The 26,235-nt window shown below is 46.2% G+C and overlaps 3 protein-coding genes across 5 annotated transcripts in view; 2 read left to right on the top strand and 1 right to left on the bottom strand.

Moving 5' to 3' along the window:
• LOC147032477 (regulator of G protein signaling 7-like) overlaps positions 1 to 26,235 on the bottom strand; it is a 323,631-nt gene that overhangs the window by 86,046 nt on the left and 211,350 nt on the right. For all 3 annotated transcript variants that reach the window (XM_085870131.1, XM_085870132.1, XM_085870133.1), the window contains exon 6: positions 10,420 to 10,484. In XM_085870131.1, coding sequence (XP_085726257.1) covers positions 10,420 to 10,484 — 65 coding nt within the window. The remainder of the gene's footprint in view (positions 1 to 10,419; positions 10,485 to 26,235) is intronic.
• On the top strand, positions 3,093 to 4,587 carry LOC147032479 (uncharacterized). The gene has a single exon (XM_085870134.1). It carries the CDS (start codon positions 3,296 to 3,298, stop codon positions 4,514 to 4,516), a length of 1,221 nt encoding a protein of 406 aa, XP_085726260.1. The 5' UTR covers positions 3,093 to 3,295; the 3' UTR covers positions 4,517 to 4,587.
• On the top strand, positions 7,389 to 8,582 carry LOC147032478 (uncharacterized). The gene has a single exon (XM_085870135.1). It carries the CDS (start codon positions 7,801 to 7,803, stop codon positions 8,464 to 8,466), a length of 666 nt encoding a protein of 221 aa, XP_085726261.1. The 5' UTR covers positions 7,389 to 7,800; the 3' UTR covers positions 8,467 to 8,582.

The following is a 26,235-nucleotide window of genomic DNA, read 5'->3' as shown; positions in this document are numbered from 1 at the left end:
AAGAATGTGAGAAGAATGATATTTAGAAAAGGAAGACTCAAAAATTTGTTGTTTGGAAAACCAATTGTGTTCGTGATATTAAAAAAACAACAACACTAATACTGTACAAACAGGATTAGCTGTAATATTAGACTGAAAGGTTCGTTCATCACGTGCTCAAATCAGAGTTGTAAAGTCTGGGCTCGATTTTCAATAGAATAGCCAATCTACAAAGTCGTCATGCACCCAAAACCACGACCAACTACAAAGTGGTGAACTGGTGCTCCACAGGCAAGCCATTTCATTGAGAGCAAGTCATGTTTGTACACATTAAAGATCACATGGTACAGATGTTGAACAAGAGCAGGCTGAACAGAAGCAGTTGCTGTTGTTGAATGCATATCGGAACGGGATTCGAATAACAATTCGGCCTCAGGTTGCATCATCACTGAAGCGTGGCTGTGCGGCAGATGCCACGCACCAGTAAATTAGGGAAGGAATTTGTCGAGGGTAGTGGCGGAAAATTGATTAAACTTAATTGAAAGGCACGTCCACCACATGGGAACTTTAACATCCGCCAACTAATGCTGGCACATGGATCTCCAGCTCAACGCCCATTCGAGGGACAACCCACTTTGCAAAAAATGGGAATTCCGCAGAGCACCACGAGAGAGCGAGTGTGCAGTGTGCTTGTGTCGTTGAATTGGTCCATTTGTGGTGGTCTTCTGAGAAGGAGATCCATACCTCTTGGCAAGATTATGCTGGGAAGTTTGCCATTGCCTTTGCAATGATCGGCAGAGAAGGGGTTCGAAATATCGGCAGAGAATTGGCGATAACCTACCAACTCTTCACCGAAAAACACCATGGTATCGTTAACGTCCACTTGCCTATGCTAGCTGACACGTACCCGGTTAACGTCCATCCAAGGGACGGCACACTCATAGATGCAAAGCCCTGCATTAAACCAATGTGACAGGTTCATCTGTTGGGTTGGGAGATGAACCCAGACTGGACAGCTCAAGTGGAAGTGCATGACCTCCGAGCGATTAGTCCATGGGCCAGATTGACCCCCACTGCACCCCCCCCCGCCCCGGACAGTACGAGACCTGTTTTATTTTACTCCTTTGACCTTCCCATACATGAAAAGTGGATGCCACCACCACGAAATTGGGATGGACTACCTGTATGACGTCACTTTCAAAACAGCCGCCAGCGAAATCACCGAAATTTCAATTTTGCGCATATCTCTGCTGCTAGCATAGCTAAAGACAAAATCTTGGTGTCTGCACACATGTTTTTGAGGTCAAGGAATACAATGGTGTGCCCATAAAAATCCTTAGGTTATTGGATCATTTAAAATTCAATAAAGTGGACACGGAATCCAGCGGAAATCTCATTTTCGCGCAAATTTTCAAGTGAACTTGCTATACATGTTTCTGTTCATTGTTATGTTGTATTTATATTTCCAGTGTTGGGCCCATAGATAGTTTTAGTAATGTATGCCTGCCCTTTTTGGTGATCAAATGTAGTTAGGTGTGAATAATAAATAGTTATGCCGCTGTGGTCAAGCTGTCGCAGAGAAAAGACGCTGAGTTTGAGTTTGTCAACTGGAAAAAGCCCCATTCAGATGGTAACTATGCCTTTATATAATATTTATTCGTGTATCTAACAAAAGTTTATGATCTGTACATTTGTCCACTCATAATATAGTGCCCATTTCTATAATGTAGCTCAGTTGGTTGTGTATGGGCTCCAAGACCCAAGTGTCCAGTGCTCTAATCAAGCCTTTTTCGTGAGTATTTTCGTGAACTGAAAAGTTGAAGAGTAAAATTGTTATTACCTTCGCAAACTTTGTTGCGAAGGTTATGTTTTGATCGCTGTGTATTTATTTATTTGTGAATATGTGTGTTTGTTTGTTTGTTATTCGCATAACTCCAAAAGTATTGAACTGAATCGCAGCAAATTTGGTGGGATGATTGGTTATTATCTGAGGACCATTTGATTAGATTTTGGGAGCGATCGGGTCAAAGGTCAAGGTCATGAAAAGGTCAAAATCGTCTTTTTACCATAGCGCGGTCAATTTGTATCCAATTTGCATGCAACTAATGCCAAAATGTTCAGAATTCAATGCCCCATCTTGTGATATGTGACATGACACAATGACGTAATAACCCTTATTAGCGGTTGGGAGTCAAAGGTCAGGGGGAGTCACGACATTGCAAAATGTGCGGTTTTAGTCATAACACGGTCAATTCTTATCCGATTTGCATGAAACCAACACCAAAATGTTGACTGTTCTGTTCCCCACACTCTAATACCAATTACAAAATTAAGAGTACAAAGGTCAAGGTCGAGGTCATGAAAAGGTTAAAATCATCATTTTTGTACAATGAATGTTTGTTTGTTCACAATAAATAACTTATTTAGAAAAACAGAAACTCGTGTGTGCTAAATGCCCCTAAAATGCCAGAAAATTATTTCTTATAATGTGACCAGTTGTCATCAGATTGACTTGACACCGACACACAAAAAGGTCAGGGAGTTCATACAGAAATTGTACAATGTATGTGAATCAGTGTCAAACAGCAGGAAATTTAATGTTTTAAGCCGTCATAACACATATGAGATGGCAGATGTGGTATGGGATTAAATACCCTCACAATCAACGGTTTCTGGGGGGGGGGGGGGGGCAAAATGTAGCGATGGCGAAGGTATGCGCTCAACTGAGTGCCCGTTCTAGTAATCATTGAGTTTGGAGATATAAATTGTAGTATATGTTCACTAATGTATCATGATGTTTCATTGTTTAATGTGCATTATTAAGATTGAAATCAGTATGTTCCTTTGTTTATTTTCAGTCTGATGCTTTCCCGCAACATCTCATCTTGGTGTGATGGCTCCAAAGAAGCGAAAACGTGATGGCAGTGAAACAGGTGCTGAATCATCAACCAGCATTTGTGTCATTCATTTCCCAGATTCAACGGAGAAAGGATTCACACCACTGACAGAGGAGAGACTGTCAAAGCTCTTGGAAATTCGCCAAACACGATTAGCTCTGCCTGATGAATCTGGATCACATGCGGGACATCCACATCAACGATTTGAAAGGCACAGATTATTACAATGAAGACTATAGGTCGGAGAAACTTAAAGCCAAACTGATAAAGAAATATGAGAAGCTGGCTTTTCAACCCTTGCAGGTGGGTGTGGTGCAGGACGGACAGGGATTTTGACAAATTTCAGTGCTTACCAGAGGTGGGCTAAGACTACACATGAACGGGCACAGTATGTGGATGTTACGTCTGCCAAGGCTGACATGCAGTCCGGATCACATGGTGGTCGGCAACACAAGGATCTAAGAGATGCTGAAGTGCAGAAGAGCGAAAGGCGTGTCAGGAAAACAATGGATGCAGTCCAAAGCTTCCTCAACCCGTTTAATGTACCAGATCATGATAAGTTGTCTTGCATTTCATCTGGTGTACCAGCTCCAACGTCAGTGGAGAAGGACATGATGGCAGCAGAGTCCATTGGAAGAGAAGCAAAGGAGACATTCATAAAAGAACGACTTGACACCAAGCAGCACTTCTTTGATCCAGTAAAGAAGCTGAAGTTGAAAACGTTTCATTCCAATGCCAAGACAGTGAAACTAAAGACTGCACAGAATAAGATCATCACTTACAAACAGCGCAGCAGCATGGCCATACAGCTTCTCGTCAAATCTCAAGCCCACGGTCGGGTCAACGTTGATGAACTGATGAAATATCCGTTGAGCCCTGTGCCATACAGTCTCGGGACAGCTGATGGGTATATGGCGAAAACAGACAAATCAAAAGGAATGCAATCCCTATTGAGAGATATAGATGATGCTCCACTTCCAAACGATGCAGACACATTACTCATTCAAGATGGCAATGCTATGTTCCACACTATGACAGATATCCCAGGCAACTTTCAACTGATTTGCCATCAGATATTTGACAATATGCCCAAAACAACCAACTTCATCTTTACTACAGATATGAACCAGGAGGGCTCCATCAAGAACATGGAAGGACAGCAACGTGGGTCGGGTGAAAAGCTAATTATTGGAGGTCCACTAATGAAGAAACCAGCAGATTGGAAGAGTTTCCTCATGACTGGCGAGAACAAGTCTCAGCTGGTGGATGTGATCAAGGATGTGTGGTCTTCAAATTCCTTTTCTCCTAAGCTTGTGCAGAGGAATGTTGTGTTAGTGGTGCAAGGCCACTGCTATGCGTTGAATAGTGATGACGGGCTAACAGTCACAAAGAGAGAGTTACCTGAGCTTTATTCAGACCAAGAAGAAACAGACACCAGGATTGTTCTGTACTGTGCCTACGCCCAGGCACAAGGTTATAGCACAATACGTATCCGAAGCCCTGACAGTGATGTGTTCTTCATAATGCTACATTACGCATCAAGTTTTGAAATAACAATTATTTTTGACACTGGTTCAGGTAACAAGAGGAGACTCTTAAACATCTCTGATCTAGCCAGTCAATATGGTCAGAGAATGTGAACTGCACTGATGTCCCTCCATGCACTTACACACTGTGACACCACCAGTGCATACAAAGGGATTGGGAAAGTTCGACCTGTGGTGTGTGGGCATAGAGCGCTGAGGGGGCGTGGAGTATTTGTGATAATAGTCACATGCTTAGGCATGCATATATCTGTACGCGCCCGCTAGAGGCTCCGAGTGGTGCGCATCCGAGTACACAATAAACCAGTTTCAACTACACTCTCGGCTCGTATCTGTCTGCACCTCTGACACCACAATTGGCTGACGAGGATGTTGGATAGTCGGGGCACGGCGCACGGACGGGTGCCCGTTTTCGTCGGAGACGACTTCGAATTGTTTTCGGAACAAGTGGGGTGCTATTTCCACGCGAATGATGTGGACGACGAGAGCAAGCAAAAGTCGATCTTGCTCGCCTCGCTATCGACTGAATATTATCGACTGCTGAGTGATTTGGTGGTGCCGGCCAAGCCCACTGATGACGTGCTGAAGATGAAAGCATACATGGTGCCGGAGAAGTCATTGCAGCTGGCTCGATACCAATTCGATCACCTCGCGAAGGGTACGGAGGAGCGAGTCCAGGAGGAGCGAGGGAGAGTCCAGCTCGACTCAGAGATCACTTTATTTCTGGGTTGCAAGATGCAAAAATGGTTTCGGCGATTCTGCGGCTGCGAGGTGACGACATTACATTCAACTCGGCGGTCGAAACTGCTACAGCTGTCGAGCAGACTCTCGGGGATGTCCGAGCCATCGCCGGCCAGAGCATGACGGGTGATCCAAGCTGGGGCATGTCGGGTGATCCCGGGGTCCACGCGAAGGCTCAAGCGCCCCAGGCCACGCGCACGCCTTTCGGTGCGGGCCCGGGCCAGACGTCGCAGCGCGGCCACGCGGGCGGCGAGGTGAACACACAGGGGTGTTGGGGGTGTGGAGGTGAACACCTGCGGCGGGTGTGCCCATATAAAAACACCGTGCGTTTGCATTGTCGCAAGGTGGGACATCTGAAGCGTGTGCGTCGAATGGCGTTGGCCGCCATTAAGGTCATGGATAGCGAGGTGCGGGACGACCCTAGCGACCTGGAGCGCGACCGGCAGCCTGGGCATAACGACCCCGGCGGCCCGGAGCAGGACATGCAGCCGATGATGAGCCTGTTTTCAATTGGTCCGGTGGTGACAAGACCAATGACATTGGAGATCGAGGTGAACAAGACACCGATCGTTTTTCAAATTGATACCGGGGCCACGGTGTCGATCATGGGCGAACAGACCGCTCATAGACTCAACGGTCTCAACCTTATCAGGTCTGACCTCACGCTGTCCACGTACACCAGCGAAGCGATTACGCCACTTGGAATGACAGACGTATCTGTGACCTACCAAGGTCAAAGCGCCGGGCTCTCGCTGTTTGTGGTGCGGGGGAGAGGGGCCGGCGCTCCTGGGCCGAGACTGGCTGACTAGCCTCAGGCTAGACTGGACGGCGCCAGCCATTCACCTTGGGCGACCCGTGCTGAGCCGATTGGAGGATCGGTCGGAGGAGCTTTTCCAAAAGCATCAAGATTTGTTTTGCAACGAGCCTGAACAACTCGAGGACGTGCAGGCAAAGCTTTTGAGGAAGAAGGGAGGGGTGCCTCCCTTGGAGCACGCGTGCGGGGTCCTGCTGGGGCCAGGGGCTGCGTGGATACAGAGTTGGTGTCTGTTCCTTGCTTCCTACAACTATGATATATAGTTCCGGAGCAACGGGACGCATGCCGACTGCGGCGGTCCCTCGCGCTTGCCTTGCGCGGAGGGTCCAGCTTCGTCTGAATCGGCCGACCCGGTTGATGTGTTTGCACTGAGCCTGGTCCAGGGCGGGGCGTTCACCGCCAAGCAGGTCGCGGTGGAATCGGCTCTTGATACAGTACTCATCCGTGTCGTTCAGGCGATTTCAACGGGGGATTGGAGTGATCTGCCTTCGACGGTGGGAGCGGCTCATGATTCGGCGCGCACTCGTGTCGTGCAGGCGATATTTCAGCACGTGATCGCCTCGAGCGCGGTCTGCATCGTCTCTGCGCCTTCGGCCGTCCATTCCGCAACCGAGCTATGGTTGTTCACAAGGTTCTTGTGGTGGCCGAGGTTGGGGAGAGACATTGAACGAGTGGTTAAGCATTGCGCTGCTGGGCAGGCAAATGCCGATAAGCCGCGCGTGAGCGGAATGTGTTTGATTGTGATCGGTGCGTTCTCTGGGTGGCCGGAGCGTGTGGTTTGGCAGGGTGCTTCGACAGGCATTGCTGTGCAGAGGCTGCGGCCGATCGCTGATAATAAAAGCATACCCGAGAGATTGGGTTCTGGCAACGATCTGCCGTTCCTCACAGATGTGTTTAATGATCTTGTGCATCGCGGCGGCGTTCAACACCTTAAACGGTTTGTTAGAGTGTTGTGTCATCCTGACGTGCCAGAATCGTTTGTTAAAATGTTGTGCCATCCTGCCACTAACGAGCAGGCAGAATCGTTTGTTAAAATGTTGTGTTATCCTGCCACTAACGAGCAGGCAGAATCGTTTGTTAAAATGTTGTGTCATCCTGTCACGAGCGAGCAGGCAGGATAGTTTGTTGAGATGTGGAAACGTGCTTGGCGTAAAGGGAAGTTTACATCTGCACCGACAGTGCTTAATGTGTTTTCGTTACCGTGTGGAAATGTGATACGTTCAGCCACCGATGAACCTGCAAAGGTAATGGAGCCAGCAAATCGCCTGGTTCGGATTGATGGCGGGGAGCCGGGGCAGATTCGCTGTTCAGAGTCACCCCCACCCCTGATATCGTCAAGGCCAGACGTGCCGAGCACCATGCAGCCCACACCTCTGATCGCGCCAAGGCCAGACGTGCTGGCGCCCTTGGGGCTAGCGGACTCGGGGTGTTTACCTGATTCAGTCCTGTCCGAGGGAGACGAGCAAGCTTGTCGGCCGGGGGCGTTTGATGGTGCAGGGGGAGATTCGCCTGGGGTGTCACCTCGACCTAGCCAGAAGGCGTGTAAGCATGGGCCGTCTGATGGTGCTGTCCGCCCAGGGCGGATCAAGAGACGTGGTACTTGGGGGGGATTTGGGATGATTAGTGTCCTTTTTTTTCACCAGTTGTTTTTGTGTACTAGTGCCAATTTGTCGCTAGTTGCTTTTTGTGTCATAGTGTCAATGATTTTTGAGAAGTATCATGTTGCCATTTTATAATCATACTTTTAGGAGGGAGGAGTGTGGTGTATGGGCATAGAGCGCTGAGTGGGCATGGAGTATTTGTGATAATAGTCACGTGCTTAGGCATGCATATATCTGTACGCACCCGCTCGAGGCTCCGAGTGGTGCACATCCGAGTACGCAATAAACCAGAGTTACAACTAAACTCTCGGCTCATATCTGTCTGCACCTCAGACACCACACGACCCATCAAACATCTCCAGATATCAGAAGCCTTCATAGATGCATTGTCCAAACTCGGAGACACGTGGGAAGTTCCCACTACATTATTGGGAGAACTTGAACACTTCACCTGTGCCATTTATGGACGAGGGCGCTTCAAGTCTGTGGACACAGCTCGTGGAGCAATGTTGACGGAGAAATCTGGAGGCACAGATGGTAATATCAACTTAAAGCGGAATATAGATACGAGTCAACTGCCACCTTGCCAGAAAGCGCTACAAGAACATGTAAAACGTGCTAACTACCAGGTTGGTATCCGGAAAGTTGCAGATATGCCTCAACCAAGAGTTCCACGAGCAACAGATGGTCATGGATGGCTTCTTAGTGACGGTAACATTCAACCAATGTGGTTCCGAGGACCATTGATTCTCCCTGAGGTAGCGCTGGAAGATGACAAACTGCCCAGTGATGATGATGATGACGATGATGATGCCACCTCATCCGATGACTCTGACCAAGATGGGGTATCTGACGCGAACATGTCTGGTAGTGAGAGTGAAGAGGATTGAATACTGAAGAACAGTCATGATGTTGTGATGTGCTAGTACATACATGTAAAATAATCCTTTGTGTGTGATGGCTGTTAATTTGTTTTACAATTAATTTATGTACCTCTAAAATTTGATTTCTTTATTTCATGGTCTCGATAATGTGTAGTTTTTATTTTCAGGAGCTTGCATTCTATCTTCCCTGACAATCATTGTCAATGTTCTCGTCAAGATAATTATTGTTATTATTTTACCTTTTTGTTTTGTTTTCAACAATGATATGATGAAGTAACATCAAGTTTTTTTTATTTGTTTATTGTTTTGCTTTCATTTGAACAACAATAAAAGACCTTTCACATGTACAGGTGATTCTGTTTTATGTTGAATTCCATAACATATTGAATGCTACATAGACTCTTTAAGTGCAATACCGCAATTGTGTCAGTCATATAAAAGTCCATTGGATCTGATAAACATGTCCATGAGATCCATACAAATCAACGAAAGCTAATATCCCACGCACGTGGTTAATCATAGACGTGAAAATTTGTGCGAAAATGAGATTTCCGCTGGATTCCGTATCCACTTTATTGAATTTTAAATGATCCAATAACCTAAGGAATTTTTTGTGTGCACCATTGTATTCCTAGACCTCAAAAACATGGGCGTAGACACCAAGATTTTGTCTCCAGCTATGATAGCAGCTGAGATATGCGCAAAATTGAAATTTTGGTGATTTCGCTGGTGGCCATTTTGAAAGTGACGTCATACAGGTAGTCCATCCCAATTTTGTGATGGTGGCATCCACTTTTCATGTATGGGAAGGTCTAAGGAGTAAAATAAAACAGGTCTCATACTGTCCTGGGGGGAGGGGGGGTGCACAGGGAGGGGTCAATCTGGCCCATGGACTCTATCCTTTCACACTAAGAATGAGTAATTTGTCCAAATGAAATTCCTTCCTCAGTTAGCAGGAACATTTTCACGATAATGGTAAGTGTGTGAATAAAGTTTAGTCTGAAACTGACCAGTGAGATCAAAACTTGTGATGTTCATTTTTTTTGTATGATGCCCGACAAGAGCGAAGCGCAAGTGAAAATATATTGCTGCATTATAAATTTTGACACACAAACAATGCAATGTAATTTCTTTTGTTTATTTGTAACTGCTTGTGACGTCAAGTTGTCTTTTCAATTAAAGGGAACGCAACACCAAAAGTCCGTGTGACGTTCCAGCATGATCAGATAACATGTTTTGGATATACAACACGTTTGAAGAACCGGTTGTCTCTGCGATGCCTGGCTCCACATTCCAAAGTCACCATTCCCTTTCATGCCAAGGTTACATGCCCCTCTACATCATTATCATCTGCAGAAATTTCCAGCAAGACCACTGTAACTCCTGCCTGTTCTACTGGTTCACAATCCACAATGCTCCAATGAAGGGTCCCAACCACTACTGCTTTTTTAACGACTTCAAGTAATCCCAACTTCTTGTGGGGTCAGCCATGGGGAAAATTTGGTTAAAGTCTTTCATGACTTTGGCTCAAGATTGGCTGGCCTTATGTTCGACTGGAGCTGATTTGGGCAAGAATTTAGAATGTGTTCAGGATGCCTTCGATAATTCACATACCCTTAAACAAAAGACTGTGGCATCTTCACTGTCCACCAGATAACGCCAGCAGATGAGACCGAAGCTTAACATCCATTCACAGGATGGTGCCCTTTCTGTTGCAACGCCATTCCTGGGAAGCACCAATCTGACGGTTTATAATCAGGACAACAACAAAATCCAGACTGGACAGCTCAAAAGTAAGTGCATTCCCTTTGCATCATCTTGTCAGACCATAAAAGTATTCCAAAGTCATAATTACTGTTGCCACAATACTTGTGAAAATGAAGGTAAAAGCCAAAATGTCTTCAAGTGCATTTTGTATAGTCATAGAGATTGTGTTAATGGAAACAATGGGATGCTTACGGCTTCGTAGTCTGCCAGTTCCAACCTGGCCTTGTTCTGCATGGTGCGCTTGCAAAGGTACACGGCTGTGAACAAGATTGCAGGAAGGGCATCAGGGAAAGATGCAAGTCATGGTTGGGTTTGCACACCAAGTGGCTTATACAACAGCAAATGTGTGATAGCTTGGCCAACCAACAAGCTGCACATCAAATTGGCAAAACCATTTCTCTTCAAAATGAACACGTCAACATAAGTGGAAATGCCTGTGTTAATATCTGGGAGAATTTAGATGGAAATTCCATCAAAGGTGATTCCAAACTCCTCTGCCTTTTCCATCTCTTCCCTTGTACCTTCCCAAGCCCATTCCACCAATGCCCCTCAGGGTTACATGTGTTCATTTATACAGAATGTCACTCCTTGTTATCATCATTAAATCTGTTCTTTCCACTCACCTCAACTTCATCTTTTCTCTTGACTGTCAAATCAACAATAGTTCATCCAATATTGCTTGTCTCTCCAGACTTTCAAGGTGGGGCCTGCTACAGTACGTGTCACCTTCCATACCTAACCTCCAATTGCCCCTTTACAAAAATTCTTCTCGCCCAAATTAACATGCCTATCATTTTCTCAAAACACACACACACACACACACACACACACACACACACACACACACACACACACACACACACACACACACACACACACACACACACACACACACACACACACACACACACACACACACACACACACACACACACACACACACACACACACACACACACACACACACACACACGTTCAATTTCCACTTCCTCCATAGTTTTCCCTTGCACTTCTGTGATTGAGCGTTTGCATATGTATCGTGCATCAATCTTGTTCACCCCTGGTGTCCTCCCTCTCATTCTTCCCAAAGTCCCTTATTTCTCCAACTCTCCCTGTATTTTGTACCTCTACCCTGCTGGTGGTTTGTGTCCCAGCTCCATCTCCCAGTTATCCTCGATCACTGATCTTTGAACATACCCAATGAACAACAGACATTCCCAGTGCAGCAGAATGTCCATGTGATGGTCTAAGAAGGATGTACCATCAGAAATCATGAAACAGCCACAAAGGATGGAGATGCACGAATGATAGTGAAAGGATGTTGCAGGTGGGATGTATTTTTCTGTTTCAACTCTTACAGAAGCCATTTCAAAGAAGACCTCCCGAGAGAGAATGGGCTAAGTGCTTCTCAGGTTCACAGGCAAACCTTAACCCATATTTCTACACAAGATGGTCATTAATAAGGACACGATACTCCTTTAACTTCTGTGTGATGAGATTAAACTTACGATCAATGGAACTGATAAATTTGGATTGTTTTACTTGCAAGCTCAGGGTAACCAGAGAGTTGGTGTCAAAGCCACCCGATGCTCGCCTGTTTATACATTTATCGTTTTTAAAAGACTATTATATTCCAATAATATTTTTTATAAAGCATTGCAGTGAAGTCTGATCCAAATAATTTTAAAGCAATGTATGTATTTGTATATTGTAATCAGTAAAAAAATAGTGTGGTAGATAAAAAACATGAGAAAGGAAATAACTTTCACCAAAAACTTTAACATTTTCACGCTCACGCCGGGGGTATCGCAAGAGCTCTCTGTTCATCGAACAGGCGAGCTAAAAATGAATGCATATTAGTGAATCCTAAAGAATGCCAAAAAAATCTTTGGTTGTCATAGCAGCAAAATCTACAACCCATTGATTGGTTGGGAAAAGTTTAAGTTGCAATTTATAAATCACAGATTACTTTTACATTGATCTAAGGCTCAGGGAGGAGCTTGTATAATAAATCACATGCCAGACAACGACATTAGAAGACACAAGTGTACTTTTACATGAATTACAAGAACATTAGTAGACAGTGGACAAATCACTATGGTATGTGGGATTTCAACCTGGGTTCAGATGGAAGCGTTAAATAGACAATTTATTTTGATATACTTTTCAACAGAGAAATGTGTGCGAATGGATCCTAAAAAAGTAGAAGAAAAAAAAGAGAAAACTAGACATAATTTGACCACACATCGGCCGGTATGCCTCCACCCACATTATTACATCGTTATAATACTTGTATCAAGTTTGATTTAAATCCCTTCAGATGTTCTCAAGTATCACATTTTTACCTGACATGACCTGTGACCTCTTGATGCCAAAATCTAATCAGTTCATCTTTTCATCATCGTACATACTTATACCAAGTTTAGTCAAAATCCCACCACTGGTTCACAAGTTAGTGGGGTAATAGATTTTTTTTTTTACCTAACGGGACCTCTGACTCTTGACCTTTAACCTCTTGACCCCATAATCAAATCAGTTCATCTTTACATCATCATACATACTTATACCAAATTTGACTTGGATCCCTTCAGATGTTCTTAAGTTATCGCGGTAATGAAAAACTATCACGGATGCACGGACAGCCCCAAAAACAATGCCTCCACCGACTTCGCCAGCCAAGACCAAAAAAAACAAACAAACAAACAAGCAAAGCACTCCGAAAATACCTTTACCTCCTATAAATGGGAGCAGTGAGCAAGCCAATTTTTTTTTTTTTTACACTTAAAACAGTGCTCACCTTCAAGGTAAAAAGTGGAAATCTGTTCAATGGCAGAAGTGTGGGCAACAACTCCCTCCCAAAAGTTAAATTCTCAAAATCCAGGCTGACCCCCACATCTCAACTCTTTTGTTCCTCCTTTTTTTTGCTTTTTGTTTGTCACCCGTTTTTGGAACCGCCTTCTCGAGGATATTCAATCCCATTCATCCCTCCAGGATTTTCAGGTATATGACTCTGCACCGCCAGCTCATTCCATCCCCCATCCCTTCCCGCTATCTTTTCTATCCCCATTAACCCGACCGAACCGACATCAACCCTCTTACTTGAAGATTACTGTGTTTCCTTCCCTCTCTCTCCTCTTTTCCTATCCGTTCATTCAATGTCTAAGTGTTGACCCATTACCCCATTGATGTTGCCCTTTTACCCTCTTCGCTCACTCTTCCATAAGCCAAGATCTTGTATAAATACAGTTTAAGAGTTTTGTAAATCATCCAAGTCACTGCACATGTTTGTAATTAAAAAAAAAAAAACAGCAGTTGTGGTAATATAATCTAAACTCATTGTTCTGCATAAACCAAACAAAGAAAAACCCTTCTGGAGCTTCATGTTCCAATTATATTATTTCAATAAGCCGACAATAAAAATTGCTCTCAAAGTTGCATAGCCAAGTAATCTCCCCCCCCTCCCCTCCAAAACACACACACACACACACACACACACACACACACACACACACACACACACACACACACACACACACACACACACACACACACACACACACACACACACACACACACACACACACACACACACACACACACACACAGACAATACGAGGAAACGAGTTAAAAACAAATCAATTGAGCAGATCTGACATCAAGTGCAATGATCAATTAACTGGACAATAATAATATTGATAATTCAAGCAGAATTTACCTGATCTGCAACTACAATGGTAACTGACCCCAGATATGCAAATGACCAACCCTGAAAAGTTTGGCAATGCTTTCACACCAAACGATCTCAAAGACTCATCTTTCGATACAAGCAGCAGGGGGAAAAAAATGTGACGACATGCCAAGTTGCAGGCGGTTACCCGGAATTATTTTTTTCTGTTTGTGCATGAAGTGGAGGCTCGTAGAAGAGCTAGAACACAAAACGGAACAGAACATATCAGAACAAGAGGAACATAGTGGAAAGAGGAAGGGGAGGGGGGTAGCCAACAGCAGGGTACAGGGACACAATAGAGGGACATTTGGTGGAAGAATGGGCACAGGGAACGATGAGATGAGCGGGCGACGGAAAATGGGGCAAACAAGCTGAAAACAAGCTCAAACACAGCAAGAAGAAGAATGGAAAAACTGGGTATGAAACAGAAAAGAAACAAGCCGGTCGGCGACATGGGTGGTCGCTAGACTAAGGCGAATTTGAAATATGTAGATAAGAGAACACATCAGATGGCATTTTTGCCGTTCGTTGTTCCATATAGGAACATGACGAGCAACTGTCCATTCATCATTTGTGTTCGATTCCCTAACCCTACGTTAGGGATTCCCAACGCGAACGTTGGGGTCAAAGCAAACAGTAATATAATTGCATACTAGTCATACAGTTTTTGACGGATTGGGCTGAATTTGTTTTGAAAAAAAGGTGTATTATAGTGCGCATAAAAGTGCAGAAGCCGATTTTTGAAAAAAATATATTTCTGGAATTTTTTTCAAAAATTTCAAAGTCCCGTTGCTCGGCAACTGTGGCGTCCACAGGAACGGTGCTCAAAAGCATAGAACTAGATCCTGGTATGAACCTACCAGTCAAGTTTCATCAAAATCGGTTGACTCCTCTGGACTCCAGAGCTGTCCATTACATACAAACAGACAGACAGGCATAAAGACAGACGGAAAACCTGAGACTAAGGGTTGTCTAGCGACCACCCAACAAAAAATGAAAAATAAGGTGCAGGAGAGGGGGAAAAACACAATAACCTGGAAAGGAAGCGGTGTGCTCGGGGAGAGATTGGGGGGTGGGTGAATAGGGGGAAAAAAGATCATTAGTGTGGATGGGGGATGGTACACCAACATATTGAAGCCCTGCAGGGAAGAGACTGAGGAAGTTGGTTCACAGGTGAGAGAAAAGAGGAACAAATGAGTAGAGGTGAGCAGTGAGTTGACTGAACGTTGGGAGTTTCAGAGGAAGTGGGTTTCACGCGTGTCCTGTAAAAAGCAACATGGAGGAAGTGGGAGAGAGGGTTAGGGGCACAGATCCAGGAAAAAGGCAGAAGGGGTGAGACCATAAGAGAGGTGGTATATGACAGAGAAGCTCATGAACTGTCTGCAATGTGAGAGTAACAGTTGTGGAGACTCAAGTTAATTGTGGAGGATTACAACAATGGTGAGGGCTTTGGTTTGCACGAAATCAAGAAGTGCAAGGTGTGAGGAAGGGACGCCAGCCCAAAGGGAAGACCATTACTCCATCGAGCTGCACATTGTAAGTTGATAAAAATTCATATTTGCCAAATAAGGATTGCACAATGGAGGAGATCGAGCCGGTGGCTGGAATGTCGTAACCCGAAGAGAGGATGATCACCGTCTGTTATCATCTGAGCTCAAGCTTTGGACATCGGTATTGCAGCACTCTCTGAGGTTCAGTGACCGGATTGCGGCGAGATCATGGTGGGTGGTTACACCAACTATTGGTGTGGTGGCTCTGATGGTTACCATGCCCCAAGAGTTGCTGTAGCTGTGTCCAATAAGCTGACTCCAATGATAATTGAGGTAACACCGGTCAACAATCGTATGAGACTCAGGATTCGTCACTCCTTGGGTGTCGTCTCCCTGATCTCTGCATGTGCTCCGATTGAGGCGAGTGATGTCACCGTGAACGACGCATTCTATGGCACGCTCAAGTCTGTGGTTGATCAGTGCCCCAGGCGAGATGCTCTTCTTGTCTTGGGGGATTTCAATGCATCAAATGGAACTGATAGGGATTGTTATGAGACATGTGTTGGTCCCCACGGGTCTGGAACTGTAAACCAGAATAGCACCAAGTTCCTTGACTTTGCAAGAAGTCATGGACCGAGGTTAGCAGGTTCATGGTTTCAGCATCCACAGGCTCATCGCTGGACTTGGTATTCCAACGTTGGCGGTGTGGCGAAGGAGAATGACCATCTGCTCGTTGATGGTCGCTGGAGGATTATCGAGAACTGCAGGGTCTACCGGAGTGCTCAGTTCCTCAATACCAACCATAGACTTGTAGCAACTCTGAAGTTTCAGCTTAAATCCTGGAGAATGGTACCATCCCAGCGTAGGCTGGATGTTGGCAAGCTCAAGGATGAGAGGGTAGCTGAGGAGTTTGCGAACAGGCCGAGTGGAGATTTGGGGGTCTGGGTGCTTTGGGGGATCCTGAAGAGTTGTGGAGTGCCTTCAAGACCACCATCCTTGATGTTGCCGGTGAATGCCTTGGAACTCACCGAAGGGGGAAGAAGAATTTTGTCTCTCAAGGGACACTGGATACCATTGACCAGAGTCGCAGGGCCAGGCTGAATGGCAGAGCTGAGCTGTCCAGGGAGCTGTGGCGTAAAACTGTACATGCACCAAGGGTGGACAAGGAGTCCGATGTGCAATAAATATGTGAGGGGGTAGAGCATCTCCTGTGGTCAAGTGATTCTAATCCTGCTTACAGGGGAATTCATGCATTGCATTCTTCCAAGCCCGTCCCTCAGTGTAATGCAGTAAGAGCAGAGGGTGGTGGGCTCTTGACAAAGGAGTCCGAAGTGAAGGCCTGCTGGGCCGGTCACTTTGAGCGGTTGTACCAGGCTGATCCACCAGCTATCGAGTTGGGTGTCAGGGGTATTACTCTCCCTATTGCTGACTTATTCAATCAACTGCGGTCCATCTTCGTTTGTGGAACACAGGCTGCGGTTAACCAGTTGAAATGGGGTAAAGCTCCTGGGATTTGTGGCATCCTTGCTGAACTTCTCAAGGCTGGTGGAAATGCTGTACTCGTGTCGTTGCATACAGTTCTGTGTTCCGCCTGGAACACGGGCATCATCCCGAATGATTGGAAGAGGGGCCTTGTTGTCCCTCTCTGGAAAGGGAAGGGTGATCGCCAAGACTGCATCAACTACTGAGGGGTGACGCTGCTCTCAGTGCCGGGCAAGGTCTTTGCTCGGATAATTCTTGATAGGGTTCACCACCATCTGCTTGAGCACCAGCGTCCAGAGCAGTCAGGCTTTACACCAAAGAGGTCAACGATGGACCATATCCTTGCTCTTCGGGTCCTCACCAATCACAGAAGAGAGTTTCAGCAGGGGCTGCTTGCAGTCTAAGTTGATCTCTGTAAAGCGTTCTATTCAGTGAATCAGGATGCCCTCTGGAGGATTCTTGGTCTTCGGGGGCACCACGAAAACTGATCGATCTGAAGTCTGAACTATACTCTGGTACTGAGAGTGCTGTGAGATGTGGTGGTGCCATCTCTGACATATTTTCAGTTGTTACTGGAGTTTGTCAGGGGTGTGTACTGGCCCCCACACTTTTAAGCACTTGCATGGACTGGATTCTGAGGAGGATGTCGGAGAGATCAAGCTGTGGTACCTCATTTGGGAATGTCAAGATCTCGGACCTTGATTTTGCAGATGACGCAGTCATCTTTGCGGAGACTTTAGAAACCCTTTTGGGGGCCCTCGAGGTGCTGAATGAGGAGTCGGAGCCGCTGGGATTACGGGTTTCCTGGGTAAAAACTAAGATCCAGGCTTTCATGACATCTTGGATGTTGCTGTCCTGTCTGTGCCTTTTTGTGGTGAGGATGTTGAGGTCGTGGAGAGATTCACTTCCCTTGGCAGCGATATTCATGTCTCTGCTGGCTGTGAGCCAGAGGTAAACAGATGTCTGGGTCTGGCCTAGGGAATCATGGAGTCACTGGATCATGGGGTGTGGGAATGCCCGTACCTGTGCGGGAAGACCAAAGTCTGAGTCTTCAGGTCCTTGGTGCTTCCAGTCTTGCTCTTTGGATGTGAAACTTGGACAATGACCAGGGATCTGAGACTGAGACTTAATTCCATTGGTACCAGGTCTCTTCAGAGAATCCTTGGCTCTCACAGGTGGAACTTTGTGTCCAACGAGCGATTTCTGATAGAGACTCAAACGAGGTTTGTTACCTGCATTGTCCGTGAGCATCAGCTGTGGCTGTATGGACATGTGGCTCATTTTCCTGATGCTGATCCTGCTCACCAGATTCTCTCAGCGAGGGGGCCTCGTGAGTGGAGGAAGTCAATGGGTCGACCACGTGCCTCGTGGTTGCAGAAGATTGATCAACATGTCAAGGAGATGGGGATGAGCCAGGCATTTGCCTGGGGGATGGCCAGACGGAGGCTCTTAGAGTACCGGTGGAAAGTGGTCGCAACGACGTGCTGCTCCGGCGCATGCTCACATACCTGACCTGACCTTTGGAGGCCCATTTGAATATACGGTTTATAAAAGAAAGATCATGGCTGATGATCAGGCCCAACATTTGAGTGACTGCACCTTTTGAAGAGGTTTGTGAAGGAAGTGGATGGGAGGGTTCGTCAGACTGACATTTCAGAAAGAGAGAGTGAAAATGTGAAATTTGTCAGGGTCAAAGTACATATTCCAGGTGTGGGACCAGCTCATGATTCTGACAAGCTCTGCTTAGAGGAAGGACGCTGCTGCCTGCCTATCTGAAGGATGAGAGATGACACGGCAGAGGGTGGAGTCATCAGCAAAGAGATAATCAAGATGTTACAGAATCAGAAAGATCATTGATGAAGATGAGGAACAGGACGGTGGCCAGGGACTGCCTTGGGGCACTCTGGTCTCAACGGGGAGAAAAGATGAGAGGATCCTGTTGAGAGACAAGTCAACTATGAGAGTAGAGGAAGTCAGTTAGTCATGAGCGGAGTTGGCTTTGGATGCCATTAGCAGAGAGTTTGGAGAGCAAGGCAGGATCCCAGACTGTATCGAATGCAAGAGATGTGTCCAGAGAGAAGTCCCTGATCTTATGTCTGACATTGAGGGCCTCCATCTATTGTTGGGTGAGTAGAAGCAGCATGTCCAAGGTGCAATGACTAGGTCTGACTCTGCACTGGTGGTCTGAGGTCAGAGAGTTGAAGAAAAGGAATGATTTGATGTGAACTGAGATGATGAATCACATGAGCTTGCTGATAATTGGAAGTAATAGCAAATAATACACCTGTAATCAACAGGATCTGTTTTTCAACATGGTTGTGCATTTCAGTGATGTTTTATGACCTTCCCATCGATGGAAGGTGACAGAGGAAATGCAAGGGTAAACAGAATAAAAAGGATGTGCAACAGTGTCAGAGCAGGTTTTTGAGATGCATGTGCTTATGCCGTCCAGGCCTGTCACAATATCAGAATGGATTGTTGCCAGAAACTTCACTTTGTTAAATAGTGTCCAAGAGTCATGGTTGAAATACCAATTCAACGTATTTGTGGAAATGCAATGTATGGGATACGAGTAGTCAGAGATGTAATACGAGAGGACACAGTAGATGTAGGGAGTGATGGGTTGAGAGCATGAGATCAGGAAGCAAGCACACAATCATGGTATTTGGCCTCATCATAAGCAAAGTTGGCTGTGGTGTCATTTCAAGTGAGGGAAGAGATGGTGCGGGGGGGCGGGGATGGGAGAAGGTCAGGTCAGGTCTGGGAGTATTGGCCGGAGCAGCAAGTTGCTGCGTCCATTTTCCATTGGTATTCCAGGGGCTGGCATATTCCTCCGTCTGGCCACCCCCAAAGCAGATGCCTGGCCCAATCCCCATCGCCTTGCGATGCTGATCAACCTGCTGCAACAATGACGCATGTGATCGGCCCATTGGACTCCTCCACTCACGAGGCTCCCTCGCTGAGAGAATCTGGTGAGCAGGATCAGCGTCAGGAAAACGAGCCACATGTCCATTCAGCCGCAGCTGATGCTCACGGACTACGCGGGAAACAAATCTCATTTGAGTCTCTCTCAGCAATCGCTCGTTGGACACAAAATCCGACCAGCGATAGCCAAGGATTCTCCGAAGAGACCTGGTAACAAAGGAGTTAAGTCTCTGTCTCAGATCCTTGGTCAGAGTCCAAGTCTCACATCCATAGAGCAAGACTGGAAGTACCAAGGACCTGAAGACTCGGACTTTCCTCCTCCTGCACAAGTGCCGACAGCACCACACCTGGAAACCAGTGACCCCATGACTCCCCAGACCCGACCCAAATGTATGTTGACCTCTGGTTCACAGCCAGCAGAAACATGAATATCACTGCCAAAGTAAGTGAATCCTTCCATGACCTCAACATCCTCACCACAAACAGGTATAGACAAAATAACAGCATCCAAGTTGTCATTGAAAGCCTGGATATTAATTTTGACCCAGGGGCAAGAAACCCACAATCCCAGTGGCTCTGCCTCCTCATTCAGCACCTCGAGGGCCCACCAAAGGATATCCAGAGTATCCACAAAGATGACTGCATCATCTGCGAGATATGGGCAGAAACCTTGACATTCCCAAACAATGCACCGCGGCTTGATCTCTCCGACATCCTCCCCAGAATCCAGTCCATACAAGCGCTGAAAAATGTGGGGGCCAGTACACACCCCTGACAAACTCCAGTCACAACTGGAAATAAGTCGGAGATGGTATCACGACATCTCACAGCACTCTCAGTACCAGAGTATAGTTCAGATATCAGATTGATCATTTTTGGTGGCACCCCACAAAAAGCAAGAATCCTCCAGAGGGTATCCCGATTCACTGAATCGAATGATTTGCAGAGAACGTAAGCTGCAAGCAGCCCCTGCCGAAACTCTCGTCTGCGTTTGGTTAGGACCTGAAGGGCAAGGATACGGTCAATTGTTGACCTCTTTGGTGTAAAGCCTGACTGCTCTGGGCACTGTTGATCAAGCACATGGTGGCGAACCCTATCAAGAATTATCCAAGCAAAGATATTGCCCGGTACTGAGAGCAGCGTCACCCCTCGGTGGTTGTTGCAGTCCCAGTTATCACCCTTCCCTTTTCAGAGAGGGACAACAAGACCCCTCTTCCAGTCTGTTGGTGTGATACCTGTGTTCCAAGTAGAGGACAAAAATGTATGCAACGACATGAGTACAGCATTTCCACCCGCCTTGAGAAGTTCAGCATGAATGCCACAGATTCCTGGAGCTTTACCCCATTTCACTGCAGCATGTGTTTCCACAAACGAAGGTGGAGAATAGTTCATTGGAGGGTCAGCAAGAGGGAAAGTAACACCCCTGACATCCAACTCAACAGCTGGTGGATCAGCTTTTGTCCAGCCATTCAAAGTAACCGGCCCAGCGGGCCTTCACTTCAGACTGCTCTGTCAAGAGCCGACCACCCTCCGCTCTGACTACAGTACACCGCGTGTTGCCTGCCACCTCCAGACCTCGAGGCGAGTGTCCCTTGAGTACCCAGAGGGACAGTACGGCAGACAATAAAAAGGATCGCTTTGAACTTTTCAATCAATTGACAACCAACCAGGTGAACCAGTGACAAACAACAGAAGGAATTTTAAAATGCAATTTACTTAAATCCCACTGTTAAAATGCGCTATTATTCATCAGTAAGAATGCAATCACAATTCAATCAATAGTTCATCAGTAACTGAACTTCCACACAGGAAAGTACAAGTCACGAGTCGATGCTTCATCAAATCAAAGTTACACACATATATTTCAGTGCAGTTTCAAATACTTTAACAATTCTTTACAAAGGCAAGTACTCTTGTGACAAGACAATTTCACACTCACGATTTAATACACCCCCTTTTACCAGGATTCATGCCGTGAACCAAAGTTAAGACCTTGCCATGTCCAAATGTGCAATTAAACCATTTGCCATGTCAAACAAGCGTGCAGATCTGTTAATCTTTTGCCGTGTCGATGAAGCTAGCATGAAAATGAATGGTCTTACGGAAACGAACCTTGCAGATTGGCGGTCAGCTATGTGTGTAGAGCGAGTGGGCCCCGCGGGAATGATCACACAGTATGGATCTCACCACGTCTCTCGCCAAACCGTGAGAAGCAACGAGGTGGAGGGAGGGAGTGACCTTGCCACACAGCATCCAAAGGAAGCACGCCAGTGTGCTGCGTTGGCTCTTCGTGAGCACAACCGATAGGCCAGCAGGAGTGAAACCGTACCACAGGTCAGTGATCACCGTGTGCTTAGTGCAAAAGCTGACGAGACCGTTCCAAAGCTCTGTACGCTGCTAGAGCTGGATTTCCGGGTCACCTCTAAGATCACCAACAAGTCGCATCTGCTTCTTCTTCCTTCCAACTTTCCATCCTTCTTACGTTCCATCCATCTCCCGATCGCTCCTCGCTGAACCTTTTTATGGCAAACTCACAAGGTTATTCTCGCAGCAAGGCAACACTCTTGTCTGAATCCAAAGATTGACCACAGATTAGTCATTGGTTGAGAGCGTCGGTTTCCACAACAAAAACTTTCACCCAATTTGTTCACACCATGTAATGCCCTTGTTGACCAAAGCATTCAGCCTCAACATCGGTCATCTTCAAAGTTGTGTCGACAATCCATCTCAATGTCATGATGCCCATGACGCGTGCTGATATCTGTGCACGAATCCTTTGTCCCACTTTAGATCTCATTTAATTAATTCAATGAAACTCAAATTGCCTTTTGTTCCCGATTTTGATCAGAATCAAGTTTTTAACACAAAATTTAACATATCCATTCATATTGGATATACATAGGATTTACTATTCTGTAACACGAGGGATGGGCTTGGACGAATGCAATGTGCGAATTCCCCTGTAAGCAGGATGAGAATCACTTGACCATAAGTGATGCTCTACTCCCCTTACAGATTCCTCGCACATCGGCCTCCTTGTCCATCCTCAGCGCACGGACAATTTTATACCTCAACTCCCAAAACAGCGCAGCTCTGCAATTAAACCTGGCCTTGAGACTCTGGTCAATGGTATCCAGTGTCCCTGGAGAGACAAAATTCTTCTTCACACAACGGTGAGTTCCAAGACATCTACCGGCAACATCAAGGACGGTGATCTTGAAGGCACTCCACAACTCTTCAGGATCCCCAAAAGCACCCGGACCCCCCAAATCCCCACTCAGCCTGTTCACAAACTCCTCAGCTACCCTCTCATCCTTGAGCTTGCCAACATCCAACCTCGGCTGGGATGGTACCATTCTCCAAGATTTAAGCTGCAACTTCAGAATTGCTACCACAAGCCTGTGGTCGGTATTGAGGAACTGAGCACTCCAGCAGAACGGCAGTTCAGGATCATCCTCCAGCGACCATCAACGAGCACGTGTTCAATCTCCTTTGCTACACCGCCAGCGTTGGATACCAGGTTCAGTGATGAGCTTGTGGGTGCTGAAACCATGAACCGGCCACGCAAACTCCATAAGTTCTTGCAAAGTCAAGGAACTTAGTGCTATTCTGGTTCACAGTTTTAGATTTATGGGGACTAACACATGTCTCGTAACCATCCTTTCAGTTCCAGTCGATGCATTGAAACCCGCCAAGACGAGAAGAGGGTTTTGTCTTGGGCATTCATCAACCACAGATTGAGTGTGTCATGGAATGTGTCCTTCACGGTGAGATCACTCTCCTCAATCAGAGCATATACAGAGACCAGGGAAATGACATCCAAGGAGTGATGAATCCTTGGTCTAAAAATATGCTCGTTGACCTGTGTTACCTCAATTGTCATTGGATTCAGCTTATTGGACACAGCTACAGCAACTCCTTGGGCATAGGAACCATCAGAGCAACCAGATCAATAGTAGGTGCAAACACTCTCCATTATCTCGCCACTATCCGGTCTCTCACCCTCAGAGTGCTGCAATACCGATGTTCAAACACTTCAGCTCAGATGATAACAGAGACAGGTGATCATTCTCTCTTCGGGATAGGATATTCCAGGCACCCACCTGAAGGGACCGCCTCAGGTTAACCTCAGGAGACCGCCGTCTGGTAGACGACACCTCAGCAAGGGGAAGCAGGCGGAGTCGTACACCAGAGATAAACTTGACAAGGTGCAACCAGGACTTTGAAGAGAGAGACAAATTTGAAAGTTCAATGTTGAGGTTGGCCAGATGTTTTCTTGCTTTCCTGAGAGTGGACACACACTTGTTGCGGACTTTGTGCAATGATCTGAGATTCCCTTCAGTTGTATTTTCCTTCCAGGAAGAGAAGACAATTTGTTTGAAGGCAATTGCTTCACCACAGGATTCAGTGTGAGAGGATTGGTTTGATAACTGCAGACGAGATGGAAATTATTCCCTTGATGGTTGTGCCCGATTGTTTCCCCCACTTCCCCCACTGTCAATTTAACCTTGCTCTTCCATGAGTCTCACTCTTGTAAACAGAAAAAAAGGGGAGAGAAGTCTTTTGTGGAAGAATTCCCAGGCGGCATTAATATCTGGAAAACGGAGATGGAAGACCACTCCTGAAGTAAGAAGGCAGCTTGGAGTCTCTGCCAGTCAGAACTGTCAGATTCTCCAGCAAAGAGCCATCTCTCTGACAAGTATGTGATCAGATGGATCAATTGGACGAGTGGAGAAACAGCAGATGTGAGCAGGAAAATTGGTCAAGTACCTTGTTCAGAACGGATGATTTGCCAATGGCAGAAATGCATGTCAGAAAGTTCACTGATTGAGTCAGGCCCATGAACTGAGTCAGGCCATTGGGACGGGGTTTCGGCCTGTTGGACCAGAGGAGACAATTGCTGGGGAGAGAAAGAAAAATGAGGGACATCCTTTAGGAGGAAGGATTTGATTAAGCAGATAATGTCAGGTTTTACAGTAGCAGACTGGATTGAGAGATCTGTCAGATTGGAGCAGAGGGCTTGGATGTTGGAAGTTTATATGGTTAGGAACTGAGGTGGAGGAACTGTTGCCAAGGTATAGGAATGTGGAGGGGGAACATGGAGAGGCAGCGGTGAGGGGACATGGGGAAGCTGAGATGGGGTGGAGTGTGGGGATAGCAGAGATGGCGTGGGGTGCAGTTAAAGTGGAGAGGGGCAGGGTGTGGTGGGGGGGGGGATTCGCAGAGAAGACACGTGTGGTGGAGGAATACAAAATTTAAGAACACAGAGCAGGGTATAGTGGAGGTGGAGGGTCTGGAGTGGGTGTGGGGGGACCTGGGTGTGAAGGAGATGGAGTGGGTGTAGGGGAACCTGGGTGTGAAGGAGATGATGTGGGTGTGGGAGAACCTGCGTGTGAAGGAGATGGAGAGGGTGTGGGGGGACCTGAGTGTGAAGGAGATGGAGTGGGTGTGGGGGGACCTGGGTGTGAAGGAGATGGAGTGGGTGTGGGGGGACCTGGGTGTAAAGGAGATGGAGTGGGTGTGGGGGGACCTGGGTGTGAAGGAGATGGAGTGGGTGTGGGGGAACGTGGGTGTGAAGGAGATGATGTGGAGGAGGATACTGATGTGAATGGGTTTACCACTGTTGTCCCACACTCATTACAAAATGGGTTTGATTTGAAAATTCAAAGGGCAGAAAGATGACGACTGGCATCAGGATTGGGATGGCGGGAAGGATGATTAAGGGTACATGGCAAGACAGCACAGTATGAACATTTTGTGTGATGGGGTACAGATTTGCAAGTGATCCAAGAATGAGTGAGAAAAAACAAGAAGAAGAAAAATGTGGAAGAAGAAGAAGAAGAAAAAGAAAAATGTGGAAGAAGAAGAAAAAGAAGAAGAAGAAAAATGTGGAAGAAGAAGAAAAAGAAGAAGAAGAAGAAGAGGAAGAAGAAGAAGAAGAAGAAGTGGAAGAAGAAGAAGAAGAAGAAGTGGAAGAAGAAGAAGAAGAAGAAGTGGAAGAAGAAGAAGAAGAAGAAGTGGAAGAAGAAGAAGAAGAAGAAGTGGAAGAAGAAGAAGAAGAAGAAGTGGAAGAAGAAGAAGAAGAAGAAGAAGTGGAAGAAGAAGAAGAAGAAGTGGAAGAAGAAGAAGAAGAAGAAGAAGAAGAAGTGGAAGAAGAAGAAGAAGAAGTGGAAGAAGAAGAAGAAGAAGAAGAAGAAGAAGAAGAAGAAGAAGAGGAAGAAGAAGAAGAAGAAGAAGTGGAAGAAGAAGAAGAAGAAGAAGTGGAAGAAGAAGAAGAAGAAGAAGTGGAAGAAGAAGAAGAAGAAGAAGTGGAATAAGAAGAAGAAGAAGAAGTGGAACAAGAAGAAGAAGAAGAAGAAGAAGAAGAAGAAGAAGAAGAAGAAG

This window comes from Eptatretus burgeri, chromosome 2, assembly GCF_056783735.1.
Source record: "Eptatretus burgeri isolate ZD-2024b chromosome 2, Ebu_testis_v1, whole genome shotgun sequence".
NCBI lineage: Eukaryota > Metazoa > Chordata > Myxini > Myxiniformes > Myxinidae > Eptatretus > Eptatretus burgeri.
The sequence above is the reverse complement of the archived record's forward strand: the minus strand, read 5'-3'. Positions and strand labels throughout refer to the sequence as shown.

What these genes read in the sequence shown, in the direction of transcription:
- LOC147032478 (XM_085870135.1), top strand. Translation starts at nt 7,801, where the DNA reads ATGCATATATCTGTACGCACCCGCTCGAGGCTCCGAGTGGTGCACATC.
- LOC147032479 (XM_085870134.1), top strand. Translation starts at nt 3,296, where the DNA reads ATGCAGTCCGGATCACATGGTGGTCGGCAACACAAGGATCTAAGAGAT.